This window comes from Chionomys nivalis, chromosome 3, assembly GCF_950005125.1.
Source record: "Chionomys nivalis chromosome 3, mChiNiv1.1, whole genome shotgun sequence".
In the NCBI taxonomy this organism is placed as follows: domain Eukaryota; kingdom Metazoa; phylum Chordata; class Mammalia; order Rodentia; family Cricetidae; genus Chionomys; species Chionomys nivalis.
The window spans coordinates 2268074-2291491 of NC_080088.1; the positions used below are offsets into that span (position 1 = coordinate 2268074).

Consider the following 23418-nt stretch of genomic DNA (forward strand, 5'->3'; position numbering starts at 1 on the left):
AGAAATGTTCAGGCCATGAGGCAGCAGACGTCTTGTCTTAGCCACATCCCTGCTGGTGTGGGTGGCAGTCAGGGTCCAGACAGGATACACAGCACTTTATGTTACACAAGCTGTGATACAAGACAGTCCGTGCCATTTGACAACCTGAACCAATTAGTGCAACAGAAGCAATCTATCTACCTCAGGATACAGACAACTTAGTCTGAACAGACAGAGCAAGTTCAAGTCTACAGGAGACAAAAACGTGAGCAGAGGGAAAGGGGAAAGAAAGCAAGAAAGCAGAAAGACCAGACAGGTTCTTGCTATCAATCTTTATTTACGATTGCTCTCCGGGAAGTGTTTCATTTTGAAAGCCAAGCCTTAAACAAGCAGCACACGGGGAAACACTCCTGCTGCATCACAGTAAGATCCTGTTAGCAGAGTATTAACAGAAGGTCTACTTGTGTGCAGCAAAAGAAACAAAAACTAAGCAAAGACCAAGAGTGGTAGGCACAGTATGCGTGCAGTCCTCACATTCAGCTCACGGTGATACAGTGCAGTGGGAAACCCAAACACACCCAGCTGCATCGCAGGGCACAAGTCCTCGGTGAAGATTTTACCAACTTAGTGGAGAGAGTTGAAATGTGGCCTCATGGCTCAGATATCCTAAAAGAAAGGAAGGAGTGGGAGAAGGCTGTTAAAGACGGGAGTGTTAACTGCAGTCTTTGCTACTTAACGGGACCACAGTTTACCTTTTCTGGCCCCAGAGCAGAGAAGAGAAAATAAGTTTGGTGAGAACCAAGCCAGATTTGCACTGGCTGCCCAGAGCTAACATCTCGAACACCACAAGAAAGGCCGGCCTTCTAACTAGCTTCCCTGCTATCTGTTCATGGAAAGCAGGGGCTTCATCTACAACTGAGTCCTAGGAGGGAATTCCAGCAGGAGACCGTGTTGAGAGGCAAGCATTGGGGAGTAGCGTCTATTTATTAACTTATATTTATTTTCATATGTATGAATGTGTGAGTGTGTGTCATGTACATATGAGGGTGCCCATGGAGGCCAGAAGAGGGCATCAGATCCCTCGGAGCTTGAGTTGCAGGCAGGGTAGGTGGTAGGAACTAAGCTTGGTCCTCTGGAAGAGCAGTAAGTACTCTTTTTTTTTTTAAGATTTATTTATTATGTATACAACTTTCTGCCTCCATTTATACCCACACGCCAGAGGAGGGCGCCAGATCTCCTTATAGATGGTTTGGAGCCACCATGTGGTTGCGGGGAATTGAACTCAGGACCTCTGGAAGAGCAGACAGTGCTCTTAATCACTGAGCCATCTCTCCAGCCCCAGTAAGTACTCTTTATCACTGAACCATCTCTGCAGCCTCGGGAGGTAGAGTTTGCTTCTCAGACTCAAGCACCAGTTTGGAGTCTAACCCTAAACTGTACAGGAGACTGCCTTCATGCTTCTGTTCACTGCCATGTTCTCCAGGGATCGTGTTTTCAAACTGAGTATGAATTCCTAGGCACCGAGACAGGGTGGCCTCTGGAAGCTGAGTGGTTCCCAGAGACCACTCCTGCCATCAACCATGGCACACTTGAAGGAAAGTCACTGGATCAGTGGGAGCCAAGGGTGAAGCCAAGAGCCTCCTGGTCCATGCCTTCACATCCAGGTATTTAACAGACTGCAATGGGCTGAGTTCCAACCCAGCACCCTCAGAGAAACAGACAAAATGATCCACACAGCCTCACACTGGTCTTTCATTTTTATTTTAATTTTGGAATTGGACCTGGACACTATACAAACACTAAGGCTTCTCTCTCCGCTGTGTTAGTACACATACAGTATTCATATGGTCATCATATTAAAACTGCATAGTTTTTAAAGAACCCTGCAAGTAGCGTGGCTATCAGTGGATTTGCATGGTACTCGCGAGGCTGCGGCTCTGTAGCCTTTGACTTTGCTGCTGGTTCGATGATAAAACCATCACTTTTGCATTTTTTCCTGATTCTTCAGATGGGATTTCATAAAACTGCCAACTTTCTTTTTCTTAAACATGAGCCACAAATCATTCCTTAGCAGTGGAATCATTACAGAGGAAGAGATAGTTGAGAGGTCTGTGTGTCACCAGCATGAAGGAAAGTGGTGGGGAGACATCCAGCCATGCCCAGATCTACTGTAATATAAATGGAGCACAATACTTCTATAGTCTAATAACAAACTGTGACAGACATCCCCACCAGCTCCAACAAAACATTAACTATCTTATTTTTCTTTTTTCTTTTTTTTTCTGTGTAGCTCTGGCTGTCCTGGAACTCACTCTGTAGACCTGAGTGGTCTGGAACTCACAGAGATTCACCTGTCTCTGCTTCTGACCAAGTGCTGGGATTAAAGGTGTGCGCCACCACCACCTGGGCATACTAACCATCTTGATATCGGCATCTTGTCCATAAGAATGTTGAGGAAGAATGTCCACACTGTTCACACAAACACATACATGCACACACACACACACACATACACAAGAGAAATGTAGCACTGGTATCACCAACAAATGTATTCACTAAGCTGATGAAACCAATGGTTAAAGATGGCGGACCCCACCTCTTCTGTGGTTCTCTCTCCATCTTATTTTGTGCATAGCATCATTGTTACTTCAGAGTACTGAAGAATTCTTTTTCCGTCTCTGTATGAACCCCTCTGTGCACCTGTCTCTAGTCAGGCACCAAGTCTTATCACAGGCCTTTGCTGGTGACCTACTGTGTGTCCAGGTACTTATCCCTCATTATCACGGGCCTTTGCTGCTGACCTACTGTGTGTTCGGGTACTTATCCCTCACCACAGGCCTTTGCTGGTGACCTACTGTGTGTCCGGGTACTTATCCCTCATTGTGTCCTTCTCAGCTGCGCTCATAGCTACAGCCCAGAAATCTGACCCGTGTTGTTTTAGTACAGGTGTGATATAGACAGCGAGGAGACTAAAACGCTTTTTAGGTTTCTGGTTTGTTCAGTGTTTGGTTTATTCTTTGTTTGATTTTTATTTTTAAGTGGTGGCAGACAACTGGAAGGTCCCTCCCAGAAAGCTCCACTGCCTCTGACTCAGTCACAAAGACAACAGGAGCAGCAACCTGGCTTGTGCAAACGTGTTGTCCTTGTGTCTCGTGAAGCCCGCTGTTTCACGACGCCAAGTGATCTGTAGGGTTTTCACTTAGCCTGCGCTAGGCAAGGATCCCACCGTGTCCTTGATACCCTCCTACTGTAAACCATCCTTACCCTATTAACATAATCACACGGTACCTACCCACCTGTAGAGAATGTGTAATTACTGTTTTACCACCAACAGACGTGTAAAACCACAGAATGTACACACGAGTGTTGGCCAGGCTACCCAGCACTCAAGACGACACGCAGAGCTGCAGGAATTGTCTTTCATGAACCAGCAGCTAGCTCCGTGCCTTTGAGGTCGGGTCTGCCGCCAGCGTCATCAGTGATGAACGGCATTCGTGCTGTGGACACGGAAAAGCTGCTTCTGTGCCGAGATCACGTGGAGGAGTAAACGCATGCACGCCAGCCCTCCTTTGCTCAGAGTGCTCTTTTCCCATCCAGCCCCAGAGCCGAGTCATGCACATGGTGGCCTGAAGCCCTGCAGTGCACAGACCCGGGCTCATGCCTCTCACACCTCATGAGAGGTCACTCAGGGCCACGCAGGGACAAGTCACTCAGCCAGGAACTCTGCACCTACCTGGGATAGTTGATGAACCGGCCTGAAAGGCCTAAGAGTCTTCCCCTTCTCCTGCTTCTTCCTCGGCTTCCTCTTCCTCGGCCTCTCCCTCCGCTCCTTCCTCTTTCACCTCTTCTGTCTAGTGTTTACAAAATCACATCATTACTGAGACGCATAAGAGCCAAAGACACCATGGGAATAAGAGGCCAAACTAGAGCTGAGGGCTCACAGTGACACCTGCCACTCAAAGCTGAAGAGTGTCTGAAAAGGACATCTGACATTGACCTCCAGTTGTCTCTCTCTCTCTCTCTCTCTCTCTCACACACACACACACACACACACACACGAGAGAAGTGTAGCAAAAGCAGCACTGGTGTCACCAACAAAGGTTTTCACTAAGTTGATTAAACCAACGGTTAAAGATGCAGACCCTACCTCTTCTGTTGTTCTCGCTCCCTCTTCTCCCTCTTCTTCCTTGGGTCCACAAAGATAAAAAATGGAGTAAGATTTAAATTGAATTTTTAAGGTAAACAAATTATAACAAAATGGAAGCTCACTGAATGAGCAGGACATTACTTATCCGTAAGGTGTCAAAAGCAGAGCTGTGATGATCTAACAACATCAGATCAGAGATGCAAGCAATTAAGGCTTTCAACCAAAACAAAAATGTCTTTACTGCCTGTCTATCCTGATAGGTTTGTCTTTACTGCAGCTCCAACACAGTTCATACACGTCACAGGCCAGTGAGATGCTTGACCAGTAAACTGCTCACCATGCAAGCCTGATGACCTGAGTTCAAGCCCCATGTCGCTGGACTTTCTTTTACTCTAGCCCCATGCTGGAACACCAAAATGTCATTGTTTTTTATTCTTTTACTCTTTGGGGGGGGCTCGCTACCCAGCTCCCAAATAAATCACACATGGGGCCCTATTCTTACTTGTAGTGGCAATTTATTTGTATTTTAATAAATAAAGCTTGCCTGGGGATTGGGAAAGTAAAACAGCCACACTGGCCAGCCTTACAGACCAGGCAACAATGACACACACCTTTAATCCCAGTAGCCACACTAGTTGCCATAGAAACCAGGGGGTAGTGCAGCCTTTAATCCCAGCGTGAGAGGGGATTATAAAAATGGTCTCATTCTAAAATTCTTGGAGGCAAGATAGCCATTTCGGACGGAGGTCGAGGTAAGAGACAGTGGCTGGCTGTTTTGCTTTTCGAATCTTCAGGGTGAACCCAATTTCTCTGAGTTTCTATTATTCATGCTTCAGTTACTTATAAGTGCCCAGCTGTAGCTTGGCTTGTTTCTAGCCAGCTTTTCTTAAATTATCCCATCTACCTTTTGCCTCTGGGCTTTTATCTTTCTCTATTTCTGTCTACCTTTTCTTTACTTTTTACTCTGTGGCTGGCTCGGTGGCTGGCCCTGGCGCTCTCCTCTCCTTGCTCCTCTTTCTGTTCACGCTTCTCCTTCTATCCTCTCAGCCTGCCAGCCCCACCTGTCCTTGCTCCCGCCCCGCCATTTGGCTGTCCAGCTCTTTATCAGCTCTTTATTAGCCTGTGTTTTAGACAGGCAAATGATCACAGCTTCACAGACATAAATGAATGCAGCATAAACAAAAGCAACACATCTTTACGTCGTTAAACAAGGCTTCCGGAGCATAAGCAAACGTAACACACCTTAAAATAATATTCTACAGCAGCCCCATGTCCCACATAAAGGTGGTGTGGGAAAACCGATCCCACAGGGTTGTCCTCAGACCTCCATATGTGCACCGTGGCACAATGGCAATCATTTTTGATTATGATTATAATGACATCATTTCCCTTCTCTTCTCTCCAACTGCCCCCATTTGCTCTCATTCAGATTCATGGCATTGGCATGGAATTAGGCTACAGACCTTAAAAGATGCTACCACCTTAGAGAACCAGAGGTGGCAACCTTGGATATATCAGGCCGTCACCCTACAGCCTGTCTCTCTTCAGTTGGAACCACAAGCAACACCAGCCATGGGCTGGCAGTCCCTCACTCTCGCAGCTGAGGCAAGTCCATCTCCCAGATGCCCAGGCTCCAGAATGACTTTATGCTCTTCTTTAACCCCTTCTGGCCTTGTGGCTCCCAGCCCACAGGCTGGATCATGTGGTATGGAACCTTCTACCCTTCCAGCCCATCCCCAGAAACCTGTAAGAACCAGAAATCCCTTTGTTCCCTACATCAAAGATTCTCCCATTTTGGGGCCTCCTGACAGCGCTCTCCTGAAAGCTCATTCTTCTCATCTATTTCCTATTAAACCCGGAACATCTCCTTTATCGTCTACAACTGTGGCTGAAAGCCACCCCGCGCCTACCTAGTGCTCTGGCTTCCCTCCTCCTCACTCCTTACTCAGCAAAACTGAACCCCATGAGATTCTCTCATGTCAGCTACCACTCAGAATCCGGTTAGCCCGGAAGATATTTCCTAACCCAGAAGGCTGAGTCCCAGGCCCTCAAATCGGCTCCCACAGCCATCCCTGAGCTGCCCTTCTCTCTGGCTTCTCTGCATGTTCCCTGAAAGGGTGATCTGCCCCTTACTTATTTTCAGGATCTCCAGAATCCTGCCGCTGTTGTAAACTGGATAAACACAAGTTTATGGCCGGGAGCAGGTACACATGAAGTCTGGTACCCACCCTCTGCCTCTCGAAGAGCTTTCATTTTCTTCTTAATCTTGTGTCATCAGATTAAACGTCATCATATACAGCATGGATCTATCAGTTCTGTAGAGTTTTACACTTTCCTAAATCCAAGGACTTTTAGTATCCAAGCGGAACAAGGTATCATTAAAAATGGGGCAACCAGCCGGATGGTGGAGGTGTAAGCCTTTAATCCCAGCACTCGGCAGGCAGAGGCCGGTGGGTCTCTGAGTTTGAGGACAGCCTGGTTTAGAGCTAGCTCCAGGACAGAAGGGGCTACACAGAGAACCCCTGCTTGAAAAACCAAATTAATAGGAGGAGTAGTAATCATCATCATCATCATCAATAGTCTTGAAAGGAACTTCAAAGGGCCCAGGATATTGCACTCAGAACACAGGCTCCCCATCAGAGCAGAAGTTTGCCTTCCTTCCCATTGCTCCCTCCTAATCACTGAGGTTCTGCCTGTCAGGGGGCAGTGGCTCAAAGGACTGATAAAATGTGAATTGAATATATTTATCAAATGCCACTCCTGCTTCCATTTCTTCTTAAGTTGAGGTACAATATACTAATTTCAAAAGCTTTTCAGCATTAGCTCACAGAACTAGACAGCGTCTGAACTAGGCAGTGTTAAAAAGCCAACTCCACACAACGCTTGAACTGAATTTTATGGGTCAGAAAATAATCACATAGACAAGGCGTTATAGAGAAAACTGTAGTTCCTGGGTCAGTGACGTCAGGTGTTCACAGCACTGCAGACAGGAGCACCAGGTGGAGCACCAGGTGGAGCACCAGGTGGAGCACCAGGTGGAGCACCAGGTGGAGCACCAGGAGGAGCACCAGGAGGAGCCACCAGGAGGAGCCACCAGGAGGAGCGCACGTGGGAAATGAGATCTCTTAGACCTTCCACAGCAGCTATTTTTTGTTGGGAACTCAGCCGAGACTTGGGCCACTGGCACGGCACCGGGACAGATCTAGGGGCAGGTGTCAGTGGTGACGAGTGTCAGACACGGATGGTGACGAGGATGCGGAACCCTGCCAGTGTGACCTGAAAGGGCAGCTAGCCCTAGAACTGGCAGGAGAGAGCTCTGGTGGTGTCCCCTGGGTCTTTGGCCCTTAGTCCAGCCTTGTGCCCGCAAGCTTTTTGGAGCTACATCCATGCTGGCCTTAACATAAGTCACTTTTGTGAGGATTTCTTTGGGGAGGAGCCGAGATGGTGAGACTTCAACCATGTGTCACCAAGTCCAGGGCTTAGAGATTTTCAGATGAAGAGTGCCAGCTGGCAACAAACATTACTCAAAACAATTTGGCCTTTTTTGTAGATAAATTTACCTTGATAAGAGCCAACGCAAACACAAACCAGTTGTGATGTTTCCACCATCTTAGAAAACGTTATAATGTTTCCACTGAAACTCTCCCAAGAGGAGGCTAGGCCTGAGGTCAGTAGTCCACCCACTGCCACCCCGAGGCCTTGTCAGCCACCGTCCCACAATGCCTTAAGTAGTCCCTACACCCATTGCTCTTTGTCCCTACAGAATCCCCAGACATCACTTATCATCGTGTCCCTGGACAGCAAATCTCTTCAGGTGCTGTGGGACAACGGTCTCAAACCCTGCAAAGATTTGCCAGTTATATTAATTTAATAAAATGCTGATTGGCCAGTAGCCAGGCAGGAAGTATAGGTGGGGTGAGCAGAGCAGGAGAATTCTGGGAAGAGGCTCAGTCTGCACTCATGACTCAGACACAGAAGAAGCAAGATGAGAATGCCTCGCTGATATAAGATACCAAGCCACGTAGCTAGCATAGACAAGAATAATGGGTTAATGTATGATGTAAGCGTTTATAAGAAAGCCTAAGCTAATAGGCCAACCAGTTTATAATTATTGTAGGCCTCTGTGTGTTTCTTTGGGACTGAAAGGCTGTGGGACCACATGGGACAGAGACTTGCTGGGACCTGTTGGTTACCTGAACACTGGACTCAGTGAGTTTCCTTCCCAATGCTGGGCTCCAATCCTCACGTTCCCACTTGTGTTTTGTTAACACTCGAATGCCCTGGCTCTTTCCCCCAGGAGGCTCACAGGAAGCTACATGTCAGAGTTAATCATCACTCAGGCAAAGAAAAGGAACCCGTGTCTGAGCAAGAGCTCGGAATATGAATGAATATGGCTTCTCCCTGGGTACATGAGGAATCGGTGAACCCTCCACTGATCGCTTCCCACCAACTCTGGCTCAGGCTCCTCCCTCTGGCCCTCTCAGCACCTGGTCCACAGCAGTTAAAGCAGGAATGAGAATAGCTGGCTCCTCACAGCTACACTCTCAACGTGCACTTTCTTTCTTGCAGCTGTGAGCTCAGCACAATTCCTGGCACCGTGAAGGAGTTCAGTAAGGGACAGAAGCAACAAATCCGCAGTGACAGAGCAAACACTCACATTCTTCTCTTGGGATTCAGAAAGGTCAGCAGTGTCTTCGCTGTCCTCTTTCTGTGCCTCATTTTCTCCACTTTCCTCGGCCTTCTCTGTTCCCTGTTTAGAAAAGAATCTCAAAGTATCACTGACCTTCAGGAAGCACCCAAGGACAAAGCAAGCCACCCCTGCTGTGGCTTCTCCATCTCAGTCGTGGCATGTAAGTGGAGCTGGAAGAGAGACCTCCTCTACACAAGGTCATTTAGATGCTGACACAGCTCCCTAAAGCCCCAAACCTCTAACAGACTCCTGCATGCTGCAGCCATAAGCTACTGAGTGAAGGATGCTGAGTCACCCATTTAAGGCTGGTGAAGGTGGCAGATGCAGAGATGGATGGATATAGATGAATATGGTAGACAGATACACAGGTAAACTGGATGGATGGATGGATGGATGGATGGATGGATGGATGGATGGATGGATCAGTGGGTGGATGGATCAGTGGATGGATGGATGGATGGATGGATCAGTGGATGGATGGATCAGTGGATGGATGGATGGATGGATGGATGGATGGATGGATGGATGGATCAGTGGGTGGATGGATGGATCAGTGGATGGATGGATGGATCAGTGGATGGATGGATGGATCAGTGGATGGATGGATCAGTGGGTGGATGGATGGATCAGTAGATGGATGGATGGATCAGTGGGTGGATGGATCAGTGGATGGATGGATGGATGGATGGATGGATGGATGGATGGATGGATCAGTGGATGGATGGATGGATCAGTGGATGGATGGATGGATAGATGGATGGATCAGTGAATGGATGGATCAGTGGATGGATGGATGGATGGATGGATGGATGGATGGATGGATGGATGGATGGATGGATAGATGGATGGATCAGTGAATGGATGGATCAGTGGATGGATGGATGGATGGATGGATGGATGGATGGATGGATGGATAGATGGATGGATCAGTGAATGGATGGATCAGTGGATGGATGGATGGATGGATGGATGGATGGATGGATGGATGGATGGATCAGGATGGATGGATCAGGATGGATGGATCAGTGGATGGGTGGATCAGTGGATGGATGGATCAGTGGATGGATGAATGGATGGATCAGTGGATGGATGGATGGATCAGTGGGTGGATGGATCAGTGGATGGATGGATGGATCAGTGGATGGATGGATGGATGGATGGATAGATGGATGGATCAGTGAATGGATGGATCAGTGGATGGATGGATGGATGGATGGATGGATGGATGGATGGATGGACCAGTGGGTGGATGGATCAGTGGATGATGGATGGATCAGTGGATGGATGGATGGATGGATGAATGGATAACAGATAAAGAGATAATAGATAATAATGATGATAGGTATATGGATAGATAAGATATAGATAATAGGTAGATGGAAGATAGAAGATAGATAGATAGATAGATAGATAGATAGATAGATAGATAGATAGATAGATAGATAGATAGATAGATGGATGGATGGATGGATGGATGGATAGATAGATAGATAGATAGATAGATAGATAGATAGATAGATGATAAATGAATGATAGTTGGGTATATAGATAGATGAATAAATGGTTCAGAGACAGGGAGAGAAATGAAAGCAATGTTAGGCCCACGCAGCCACCCTGAAGACACTGGCAGCACCAGTCCTTACCTCTGCAGCACCTTCTGCCTCTCCTGCCACATCTCCATTGGGAAGGGAAGAAGCTTCCTCGGGCTTTGTCACCTATACCCAATAGTTGACAACACCTGAGATTCTCTTCAGGACAATGACTCACATGTCAGTGTCTTTAAACTAACTGAATTGTTCTTACTTTGGCCTTCATTTTATCAGCAGCAACAGTGGGGGGGCCCACATAGGGACAAAGCCATTGCCACCCACACTGCACTAACAAGAACTTAATCCCTGTGGCTGGGGGGATGACCCAGTGTTTAAGAACACTGGCTGCTCTTGCAGAAGACATGGGTTCAGTTTCCAGCACACTCATGGCAGCTCACAGCCATCCATAACTCCAATTCCAGGGATCCAATGTCTCTTCTGGACTCTGCAGGCACCAGGTATGTACATCTATAATCTAATTTTATATATGATGTAAAATAACAGGTTGGGGCTGGGATTATAGCTCATTAAACAGTATTTGCCTAGTATGAATGAGCCCTAAGCTCCATCCTGAACACAATTCTTTTTTTATTTAAAGTCAATGTCCATGCAGTGTTCTGAATGAGAAATGTCCCCCATATACTCCTGTGTTTGAACTCTCGGTCCTCAGTTGGTGGCACTCCTTGGGGAGGTTCTGGAACCTTTAGGAGGTGTAGCCTTGCTGGAGGAAGTACATTACATCACTAGGGTGGCCTTGGGGAGTTACAGTGCTGCCTCACTTCCTATTTGTCCTACTCAGGGTTTCTATTGCTGTGATGAAACACTACGACCAAAAGGTACATACGCGCACACACACGCGCGCACACATGCACACACACACACAAACATTAAACTTGTAGAGAGATAAGCAAAGCCCCATAGAACAGTGACATGTAAATTTATGAAGCATTCTGTAAATTAAAAAAAGTGATCATGTTGACTTAGAGCATCACTGATGAGCACTAGTGTTTGCCAGCTTCTATCTCCTTCTATTATAGCCTGTACTGGACCACGCGGGGCATCCCAGCTTACCTTTGACCCTGGAGGGGGAGCCAAACCAAGGAATGAATAAATAATATTTTCTTCTTTTGCAGAGAAGAAAGAGTCGAAATCCTGGAAGCAAAGAAATTGAATATTTAAAACCATCCTACACTTGGGGGCTGGTATATGTTCTGAGCCCAGTCCCTTTATCAAGCATGAAACATCCTCTTTGCTTGTTTTGTCAACTGATAATTAACCCATAAAGATATAAAATAAAGTCATTAATGTTACATTTGTTTTTATGCATTGCCCCCCCCACACACACACACACGAGAAAACAGAGTAAAGACTGCAGAAGGGGGTGTTAGGGACAGGTGCACAGTGCCTGTAATGACAAGATGTAGAGAAGCCTTTTCCCCACCACTGGTCTTGCTTTCTGTCCTTCCCCACTTCCCTGAAATCCAGGGGCATTCACATCTATATTAATAAATATGCCAATGATCAAGTCATCTTTGGTTGTGCCCAAGCCTAGGCTGTCTCTGTCCTCAGGCAGTCGCCGCAGCCCGACTCAACTTGTCATGGGCATACATGTCTGCTACTTCCAACAGGAATTCCCTCTTGGGTGGGTAACCTGGCCTTGGCTGTGCCTGGCTTTCCAACTGGTGTTACCTTTCTCTGACACTTGTCTGCCATGGCTCTCAGAACATCTTCATCTTCTCTGCACGGCAGATGCTCAGGACTCCCAGACACACCTGAAGCTCTCACCTCCTGGTGCAGAGACATGCATTGCTTGCCCCTGCCCCCGTGCCTGCTGCTAGGGCCCAGGGCATGGCTGACCAAGAATCCACATGAACAGTGAGATTTTCATAATCTACATTCTAATCATGGGCAAAGTTACGGCGGTATCTTAGTTAGAGTTTCTATTGCTGTGATAAAACACCACGACCAAAAGCTGTTTGGAGAGGAAAGGGTTTATTTCAGTTTACACTTTCAGACCATTCGAGGAAAGCCTGGTCAGAGACTCAAACATGGAAGAACCTGGAGGAAGGACCCGATGCCTTGGAGGAGTGATACTCACTGGCTATTTCTTCAGCCTGCTTTCTTATGGCACACAGGACCACCTGCCTAGGGGTGGCATCACCCACAGTGAGGCGGAATTGGGATGGGATGATTCACACTGAAGACCCTTCTAAATCATTTCATTTTTCGGTATGTGCTAGTATGAACTTTTATGATTTTCCTAATAGTGAAAGAAACTGGTGTGCCAGAGAGACTGCTCCGCAGTTAAGAGTGTTTGCTGCTCCCACAGATGTCGCGTTCACTCCCCAGCTTCCACATCAGATGGCTGGATCACAACCACCTGCAGTTCCAGCTCCAAGGGATCTGACGCCCACTTCTGACCTCTGTAGGTACTTCATACAAACACATATGTGCACAAACAGGCACATGGGGAAGCACGCACACACGCACACACACATGCAAGCACACACAGATAAAGTTCAAAAAATAAAATTAAATAATTTTTACGGAAAATATAAAATCAGAATTCCTTGCCATCATCGCTCCCTCCTGCACTAGTCTTCTCCTTGTCTCGAGGATGCATAGGAGACTAGGGGTTGTGTGGAGAGTAGATTCTCTTGCCTTTTATTGTTTTGATTACATTTATTTACTGTGGAGGATGAGCTTGCTTCCGTTCACATATGGAGGTCAGCAGACAACTTATGAGAGTCCTGTTTCACCTTGTGGGATCCGGAGATGGTGCTGGGGTCACCAGGCTTGGTAATGGAGGATGGAGGTCTTTCCTCGCAGAGGAAATCCTTTCTGCGTTCTGGGAAGCCCCAAGTAAAATTCATAGAGGGCTTGAAAGAGACCGTACGCTCCCCACAGCATGTACGGACCACATCAAGACTGAAAGTACTCTTGCCCACAGGACGTTTAGTAAGCCTTTCAAGAAGCTAATCCGGCCTTGCAAATTCATGCAGTCCCAAGCTAGGTTCCGGGGCCTCCCACGTAAGCCCTTGTCCACCTGGTACCCCAGAAAGTGGAAGGAAGCTATTTGCAGCTGTGGCTGTTATGGCAAGACCATACTAAGTTAGAGTGAGTGCTTTTCAGTGACTGTCATCCTTACCAGAAGGCCCTAGGGAGACACTGGAAAACACAAGGAGAGCCAGAGGCCACATCTGGAATACTTGCACAAGCCAAGATCTGCTGGTGAACTTGAGCAACTGGGAGAGAGAAGTGGAACAGGCTCTCCTCAAGAAGTTCCAACATGCACCAGCACCATTATGGCCTCTGGAGCCGAGAAAGCATAAATACCTGATACTTTAAACCACAGTTTGTGGCGGTTTGTTAGAGCCGCTGTAGGCAAGCAACCCGAGTTCCTAACAGGCAAAAATGCATACTTCAGATCAGAAGCCAGAGAACTTTTGTGTAAAAGAGTTGACAGTGACTCTCGAGACACCAGTCAGTCGGTGAAGTGCTTGTCTTGCAAGCATGGGGACCGGAGCTCCATCCCGAGCCCATGTGGAGAAATATAGGAATGGCAGCACACACATATAACCTCAGCACCAAGGAGGCAAGGGCAGGTGGATCCTGGCACCTATTGTCCAGCCAGCTCGGTCCTCTGACCTCCAACCACACCCACACAAGACCACACATATGAGACCATCCAGTGAGTACGTTGGGCTGTGTGGCTTGTATAACTTGGTTCCAAGCACTCGGCTGAGCCACGGTCTGGCCTCAGCTGCAGGTGACTGGTGAATGAATTCTTGTGGATGTGGGCTAGTGAGGCCTAGACAGGCAGCAGCAGGAGTTGGCATCTGCTCGGAGACAGGTGGTTGGGATGAAAAGCACAGACAGCTCCCAATGGCAGGAGCGAAGAAGTGTCTGCATATTGTGCACCGGGCCCAGATTTCAGACGCAGCACACACCAGACAACTAACTCCCTCTGCTTGACAGCACCCTCGCCCCCGTAGGAGGGATGATGGAAGAACGGCCTATGGAACGTCCACTTCTCATAGCAGAGGTCCGCTGATTTTTTTTCAATGTTTCAGCAATTTGCTTTCTTAAGCAAAACCTGTGAACTCTGAGGAAGGTGGCTTTTTGTTGACATAAACTATGAAGTCCTTCAAATAAAGTTGTTGGGCCAGCACACCGGCTCAGTGTATAAAGTCTGCCATGTATAAGAACATGAGCTCAATCCCCAGAACCCATGGGGGAAAGAGAAAACTGACTCCCAAACTTTCCTCTGACCTCCACGCCCATATGCCATGGCTTACACATACCCACACACATGCACATGGGAGTACAAATAAATTTAAAGGAGATAAAAATGTTTAAATATAAATAAAATTGTCATTACCATCAAATGCTCAGAATACATTTAAACTAACTGGGTGAGTTTGAACACATCCTGTTTCTGGCATAAGACGACATGTCTGATAGTCAATTTTTAAGAATTTATTACCAGGCAGCGGTGGTGCACACCTTTAATCCCAACACTTAGGAGGCAGAGGCAGGCGGATCTCTGTGAGTTCAAGGCCAGCCTGGTCTACAGAGTGAGATACAGGACATCCAGGACTGCTACACAAAGAAACCCTGTCCTAAAAAAACAAAAAACAACTAAACAAAAAAAGAATTTATCATGTACCCACTGAGTATGCCCTTCACAAGGCAAAGTAGAATCAATCCCTTTCTACCCAAAGTGCAGATTTTGTTAAAACAAATGGCTTCTATTCTTCAACATACAGGATCTAAAACAACCCCAAATCTAGTCATTGTAACAGAGGGTCTCCTTGTTGGGCTTTCTGTCCTGCCCAGTTCCCACAGTCGGTAACCCCCCCCCAAGAAAAAAATACACAGAAGTCTACGTTAATCATAAACTGATTGGCCCATTAGCTCAGGCTTCGTATTAGCTCTTATAACTTACATTAGCCCATTATTCTTATCTATGTTAACCACATGACTCGGTACCTTTTTCCAGCAGGACAGGTCACATCCTGCTTCTTCAGTGTCTGGTCAGGAATGGGGAAGAATGGGCTTCCTCCTTCCCAGAATTCTCCTACTCTCTCTGATCCACCTCTAATTCCTGTCTGATTGTCCCGCCTATACTTCCTGCCTGGCTATTGGCCAATCGGCATTTATTTAAAACATGATTGACAGATACAGAATTGTTCCCCACACCAGGTCTCTGTGCAACTGATTCCACCATCTTCTCACTATTAAATTTTGGTTGGCTAGAAGAAAGAAATCATGACCTGACAGAACAGAACGATTTCAAACAGTGACTCGAAACTAATCTACCTGAAACAACTTCTGGTCAACGGGCTGACAAGATGGGTCAGTGGATAAAGTGCCCCCAGCGCCCATGGAGAAGCGGAACCCAGCAGCACGTGTCTGTCAACATGGTGCTGAGAAGCGGGCAGAGACAGATTGACACCTACAACCCTGTTAGCCAAGCTGAATCAAGGAGCCCCAGGTCCAGCGAGAGACCCTGTCTCAAAACACAAAGCAGAAAGTGATTGGAGAAAAAACTCAGTGTCAACCTCGGGCCGACATCACACACGCGCGCACATATGCGTGGGTACACAGACTTGCAAACCACACACAGTAATTAATAATTAATCCTGACAAACACACAGAAGATGTTACCACAGCGTTGAATACTCACCCCACAATACTGCTCTTCATTGAAGATCTGAGGCGGCAAAGGAATACCATTCTGAGGCTTCTTCTCCCCGGGCACATTCTCTCTCATCCACTTCCTGTTGTCTTCATCCCCGGCGATGTCCAGTTCCTTAAAGTCTATTTTATTGGCTTCCAAAAAGCCCACCACTTCTTGCTGTTTCTTCCTAATCTGGTTAAGAGCAGAGAAAAAGATGATCATTACTGTATTATAATATCACAGCTGATTTTGAAGCGTGCTTGCTGATGTTTATATATCAGTTATTTTCTTTAGCTGTACTGTATACAGTACAAAACAAAGAAAACAATAAAATCACACCTTTCTCTTAGAAAGGATCAATAGAGGAGCAATGGAGCTGTTGGTCCCGGCACAAGCGTGATACTATGCTAAATGCTATTCTCAGTACCTGCTCCCCAGAAAGGAAACAGAAGAAATCTGTCTGCCCTCGGACTCACCAAGGACCACTTAAAACGGATTCCTCAGATTGACTGGAACAAGTGAGGGAGGCCTGACCTGGGACTTTGAGAGAAGAAAGGGTTCTAGAGTCAAGCCCAGGGGAGGAAGGAGGAGGTGGGTGTCCTTTCTCCCTGGTGGGTACCCTCACCCACCTCGTCCTCCCCCGGTGGGCCCTTACTCAAGTACTCTCACTGTGTCGTCCTGTGAGCTGCTCTTCTCCAGGCAGCATCCTGAGCTGACCCCATGAACACAGCATCAGCCTTCAGAGGACTCCTCCCCTTCCTCACGACTCACTCCACACCTTCCCTAGGTCCCTTCTCCATCCTCAGGACGCCAAAGGCCCTGATGCTGTCACTCTGGTCTGCAGGACCTGCAGGTCCCTGAGGGCCCAGTCCCTGTTTAGAGCCTGGGGGACCTCGGTGGAGGCTAGGAGAGCTCTTTCTCCATGCCCACAACAAGCTTTGTCTGTCCTGCGGTCACCCAGCCACTGCTGGCCACCCCAGTGTGTCTGAGAATCCACAGCCACACCTCCCAGATCCCTTCACTTGACACCTCTTGTTCATTGTCCGGTACAGTGAGGAGATTTTCCAGCTGAGGTCACCATACTGTAGTGTGGAGCCTGCTGGGCATAAGTCACAGATGACCTTTGTCCTAGCTCCAAGGCTGCTCTCGAGCAAGGGCTTAGGGCTCTGATTCCCTCATCTTCCTTCTGGGGTGACAACTGAGTGAGACCATGTGTGGAGATGCGGTCTGTGTGGTAGCCCAAGAACCTGCAGTGCTGGGCACCCAGAACTCACCGTCCTTTCCCAGTCAGGCTGACCATGCTAGCAGGTGGGGTCTCACTGCTGGGGTGCTGCTAGACACAGGGTCTCAATACACAGTCCAGGCTGTCCTAGACCTAGCTACGTGGCCCAGGCTGGCTGCAAACGCATGCACTTCTGCTCTGGCCTCCTAAGTGCTGGGGTTACAGGCATCAGGCATGCGCCGTCACGCCTGGCCACATACACACGCCATTTTAAAGGAACAACGAGTTTCCAACGAATTGCTGGGGTTTCCAGGACTGACACCCAGATCAAAATAATTCACTTTTCTTTTTTTTTTTTGGGGGGGGGGGGTCGGGTGAATGCTTGCTGCACAAGTATGAGCTCACATCAAGAACCTGCGTAAGAAAGTGGGTGTGGCCACAGGCTTACACGTAACCGCAGTCTGTGGCGTGACTTCCGGGACTTGCAGACTGCTAGGCTAGTTCCAGGCTTAGCGAGAGATTCTGTCTCATGTGAATAAGGTGGGTAGTGATAGAGCAGGACACTGGATATCCTCCTCTGGCCTCTGCATGTGTGCGCAGATACATGCATACATGCACTCACATGCAGCCATGCTCATACACCACACTCACAAACACACACACATAGACACACACACAGAGAGAGGCCCACTTTTCCTATCACATTTACACCACCAATCTAGTGGGAGAAGGGACTGAGATGCCCGGGAGGTTCCGTCCACTGTCTTAGAGGTGGTCCCTGCAGACCACCCAACACACGGGAGCAGGAACACGGTACCCGCTGCAGTTTTCCTGTCAAGTGGCTGTTGGGTGAAATTCCCCATTCCTGAACACTCGGCAGCGCAGCTGTGGGGTGCTGCGTTCGCTCCCTTCATGGTAAGGCAGGAGTGCTCTATCTCCTTGGTTTTAGACGGTTCTTCTAATACGTAATGAGAATAGACCTAGACCTACTAAAATAGTCGCTAATAATCACAGTAACTAATAAGGACAACTACAATGCTCATTGATGCTAGCTTAGGTGGCTGACAAAACTCAGAACGGCAGCTGACACTGACAAGCAGCTGCCGGGGTCTATAACTAATAATCAGGAAACTTTCCGGGGCCCGCTCAGGCCCTGGCACAGTGCTGGGCACCCGAGTGTGGCATCTCAGGAGTCCTCGTGACCTAGCTGTGAGGTGGACACTATTCTTATCCTCATTTTACAGGCAAGGAAATCGAGGCTTAGCAAGGGTCTCCTCAGAGGTCACACGGTTACAGATGACACGGAAACATTTGCAATAAACAAACCAAAGAAGTTTGTAGTTTATTCCTGTTGTCTGGAGAATATAAACAGCCACACTGTCCGAGTAGACAAAAGGCTGGGCTGGAGTAACCGCTCAGTGGTTAAAAACACTGGCTGCTCTTACAGAGGACCTGGGTTTAATTCCCAGCACCCATACAGTGGCTCATAGCCACCTGTAATCCAGTCCTGGGGATATGAGGCCTCTTCTGACCTCTGTAGGCACCAGGCACACATGTAGTGCCCAGGCATGCATGTAGACAAAACGCCTAGGTACATAAAATTTTAAAGGTTTTCAACAATGAGCACATTTGAAACCCACTCCAGGGGCTAGGGAGACAGCTCAGTGGTTAAGAGTACTGACTGCCCCTTCCAGAGGACCACGGTTCAATTCCCAGCACCCAAGTGCAGCTCACAGCTACCTGTAACTTAAGTTTCAGTGATCAAACTCCCTCACACAGAGATACATGCAGGCCAAATACCAATGCACATAAAGTAAAAATAAATTATTTTTTAAATCTTTTTCAAAAATTAAAAAATAAAACCCACTTCAAAAAAGAACCAACAAAGCCATTATTCTTGAAAAAAATACTTTCAATCTAAAAAAAAAAAAACCCAAACATGTAATCTCAGAATGTAGCACGGTAGTAAGCTAGCATGCTCACACAGCATGCATGCAGCCCCAGGTCTGAATAAACAAACATGCCCTCATTATTTATATCCATCAAGCAAAGTTTATATCACCAACAGCCATGAGAGAGTTACATTTGTAGTATCTGTGTTGTTTGGAGTTCTCCATTCAAGATATGTGCTCCTTTTTTCTCCTATTCCTGGTCTGAGGCCATTATGGGATTAACATGACAAGCCATCTATCTCTAAGTCTACGTCCTAAGTCCTAACTACTCAGTAGAATCACAGAAACCAGTATGGATGGGTGGGTGGGACTGCCAAACTCTTTGGTTTTCTGCTCACTCTCTCTGGAAATCCTCCTGAAAGTTCAGGGCTAGGAGTGGTGGCCCTCAGCAAGCTCCAGTTGGGGCTGGTCCCTAGCCAGGCCCTGGAAACATCTCTGCTGAGTGACTGTCAGAATCCCAGCTGCAACCTGAGACCCTCTAGGAAGCAGCTATAAAAGGAAACAGCCCCCTCTCTGATCTCTAACTCTCCGAATTAGTTAACAGTTTTCTTCCCAGAGTCTCTCTAATTTCTGCTAAAATACTGGTCAAAACCTCAGCACAGACAGAAACTGAATTCCAGCCTGAAGCCAATCTCTGATTCATTCCTAGGTGAACTGAGCCCCTGAGTTGCCCTTCACAGAACAAAGATCTGAATCAGGAGTGGTGGTCCAAAGAAACCCAGGCAAAGCCATGGTATGGAACTGGACTTTTACCTCACACTCTAGGTGCCTCAATCCTGAGAGCATTTAAAACTGTGACCTCAGATGAGTTTGCTATTGTCATTGTGACATCATTTTCCACAAATAATATCACACCCACTATCTTTATGCTTCCAGCTACTTCAAAGCCGGAAGGAATTATGCCTGAGACCGTTTTGCCGATCTCTTTCAATTCTCCCTGACCTGTCGTCTTTTCCCCCCTTTTTTTTATTGAAAAAAAAAAATTCCGCCTCCTCCCCACCTCCCATTTCCCTCCCCCTCCTCCCACTTCTCTCCCCCTCCCCCCACTCCTTTCCCTCTCCCTCTCCAGTCCGAAGAGCAGTCAGGGTTCCCTGCACTGTTCCAAGTTTTAATCTGTGTCTTACAGAATGAATGGTAAAGCACTCAAAATCCAAAGCCGGTGACAGAAAAAAAGACACAAGACAGAAAGCGCGGGCTGAAGTCGAGCGTGGAACACTCTTCCCTCCCTCCAGTCTCCTTTCACGCCCACCTGCCAGATTACACACTTCACCATACACTTTTTCCAACACCGGGAAGACAAATGCAAAAGGCGAAGGGCACTCATGCTCGCTGCGGTGTGCAGTTGACTAGCACGCAAAGAAACAAAAACGGAATTCAAGACCAAAGCCTGGACATACCCACTACTCCTTCAGAAAATCACCCAGGGAGAAAGCCCACAGAGCCCCAGACACCTACCGCTATGGACCCAGAAGATGTGGCAACAAACACTTTGATAACCATTTCGACAGTCGGAAAGAGGACTCCCCCTAACACACCCCTGCTAGGGAAGTCGCTAGACAAATCCCGCGGTGACGCTGGGAGAGCAGGTGCCAGGTCCGTGTTGGCCGCTGTTCCAAGGCTCTGCCCCCAGCCCTCCCCGCCAACCAAGAGGCTAAAGGGTAACAGAGAGGCATCCTGGGTTTTCCCCTCCGTTCGGGATGTCAGGGAAACGATTGGCTGATAAAAGCAGCTCCTGGACCCTTTCCCTTATCACTTTAAAGGCCTGACAACAGTCCGTAAAAGGCCAGGCTGGAGCTCGAGAGCGCACCAATCACAGACCTACGGAGAGACGCCTAGGGCCGAGGAGGCGGGGCCTGGGGAGGCTGGGGGCTGTGGAACAGAAGCCGGGAGTCCGGAGCCTAGGGAAAAGCCCAGAAAATAAAACACCTTTTCCAAGAGGGTTCTGTACAAACAACAGAGTTGTGAAGACAGAAGCAGTCGGAGTGGCCATTCAGATGAAGAGCAACTCCCTGTTTAAAGTTTTCTAGAGGGTTATTTTTAAACAATCCAGTGAACTGTCTGTCACACAAGATCCCTTAGGAGTGGCCTGTTTCCTGCTTTCTCTACCAGCTGTCGGTGCTGTAGAACTTCACGGACATCTCAGAGGCAGGGAAATAGCCCATGGTTGCCTGATGACTGCAACTCGAAAATTATCTTCCCTGTCTTAAAGACTTTGGGGGATGGGGATGTTTATAGCAAATTCTGATTCGTCTTATTTATATAGGTGATTTGAATAGCAGTTAAAAAAATCTGAATACTGACCGGAGACATGGTTCTGACACCCTCATACCAATGCACGTAAAATAAAATTAAATATTTTTTTTAAAAAATCTGAATACAAAACTAATAAAGAAGCCAGAGTGCTACCAGTCCGGACTCTGTTGATGGGTGTCACACGATGGTCTCCTGGCTAAAGTCACTCGCCTCCAAGCCTGATGACCTTCCTGGAACCTCATAGTGGAAGGAAAAAACAAATACACACAAACATAAACATTCATACACACATACACACAAAACACACACTCTGCACACATACATACACTCATACACACAGGCACACACATTCACACAATACACACACATACAGACACACATGCACACACACATACACACACGCATGAATACACACATATGCGCACACACGCGCACACACAGACACACACACAAATTAAAAAATCATGTCCAGGAGCATTAGTGGCAAAGGCCTGTCACTTAGGAAACGCTGTGAGCACTGGCCTTCCTCTGGTTCCAGACTTTCTTCTTCTCCTGCGGCTCATCACGGAGGAGGGAAGCAGTGAGACCTCTTTGGCTTCTGAGCGTACTCCTTTCACCAGTGTCTCAGAGACTCTGAGATCTGTCCCTGTCACTCAGGTGGGTGTCTATGGTAAGAAAAACCACTCTTGTCCCTAGAATACAGCTCAAGTTCAGCTAATGCACAAGTCAAAATTTAACTTTGGAGCAGCATGAATTTATCACTATAAACGTAAACAAACTGGAAGGCAGAGTGACAACGTGACAATTGAGAGAAACAGCATCAGTAGCTTCTCCCCTAGACCACGATTTCCCAAGGCACAGGGTTGAACTCCTTCCTGGGGGGCACATCTCAAGTCCAATCAGGAGGACAGGATTACCCAACATGCACTCTTGAACTACTGCACCAGTGAGCCCATCCTGCCTGGCATGTGTATTGGAGCGTGCAGGGTCCAGCGTTGCAGAGACCACTGATGTCTTTTCTCCCAGCAGTACCCTGCACAGCACCTTCCAGTACTATGGAAGCTAGCCAGGAGCAGAATTTAGAGTTTCACAGTCAGTTCAAGATTGACTACTCTGTAACCAAGTGTGTGGTGTCTTCAGCAATAGGGTCTCACCAGCTATTTCTAATGGACAGAAATAGCAATGCTAATAACCTACGTTGTTTGGGGAGCCTCTGGGGTCTCTCTGACCAACAACTCACAGGGAGGTAACCCCTGTCCAGTACTGAGGTTTTCATTTAATATCCTAGGTCTTCAAGGAGCAGCATTGGTCACTAATGTTCAAACTCTTTTAAAGATTACATTTTTAATTAGCTTACAAACAAAGGAGGTTTCATAAGGCTACTTCATATAGCTGTAGATTAATCATCCCCCACCCTCCTGCTCCCCACCCTCCTTGTCCCACCCATCCCCTTACTTAGTTGCCAGTGTTCACCCCATTCTTTCCTGTCATATATAAGCTTATGATAGTGGGTGCTGGCTAAATCAGAGACACATTACCATTGAAAATGAGCAACAGGGAGGGCACAACCATAGACAAGATGTAGGGGAGACCCAGCCAATCACCTTGCTTGTAGGGCGGGGCCCCCCGAGGATATTTTTTACTTATAAAGATTGTGGGCATGCTCCCGGCCTTCCCTTCTGCTTTCCTGTTCTCCGCTGGAACCTCTGGTTCTGTAAGTCTATTTCCCAATTAAAGCTGTATATATTATTACAATTTCTGTCTGCCTTCATTGAAGCCGTTACAACAAGACATTTATATCAACCCTCTTGCCAAGACACAGGGAGCAGAAAAGAAGAGGGAGAGGAAAGAATGTATGAGTCAGAGGTTGGGGGGGTGGTGCTGTGAAGAGCTGTCCTCTGCA

At 47.5% G+C, this 23418-nt stretch overlaps 1 protein-coding gene across 1 annotated transcript; it reads right to left on the reverse strand.

Annotated features, from left to right (window-relative positions):
- Positions 1-296: 296 nt before the first annotated feature.
- On the reverse strand, positions 297-20966 carry Sh3bgr (SH3 domain binding glutamate rich protein). Its single transcript, XM_057764333.1, has 8 exons — positions 20718-20966; positions 16095-16280; positions 11477-11557; positions 10460-10531; positions 8784-8876; positions 4127-4165; positions 3713-3830; positions 297-645 (listed from the first exon to the last, which is right to left on the reverse strand). Exons 1-7 carry the CDS (start codon positions 20760-20762, stop codon positions 3744-3746), a joined length of 603 nt encoding a protein of 200 aa, XP_057620316.1. The 5' UTR covers positions 20763-20966; the 3' UTR covers positions 297-645; positions 3713-3743.
- Between the last annotated feature and the right edge of the window lie 2452 nt (positions 20967-23418).

Excerpts from the sequence above, each read along its gene's own strand:
- Sh3bgr (XM_057764333.1), bottom strand. The coding sequence starts at position 20,762 with ATGGTTATCAAAGTGTTTGTTGCCACATCTTCTGGGTCCATAGCG. Across the intron at positions 11,558-16,094 it reads ATGAAGAGCAGTATTGTGGG|GATTTCGACTCTTTCTTCTC; the intron begins GTGAGTATTCAA and ends CTTTGCTTCCAG. Across the intron at positions 10,532-11,476 it reads CTCCCCCTCCAGGGTCAAAG|GTGACAAAGCCCGAGGAAGC; the intron begins GTAAGCTGGGAT and ends TATTGGGTATAG.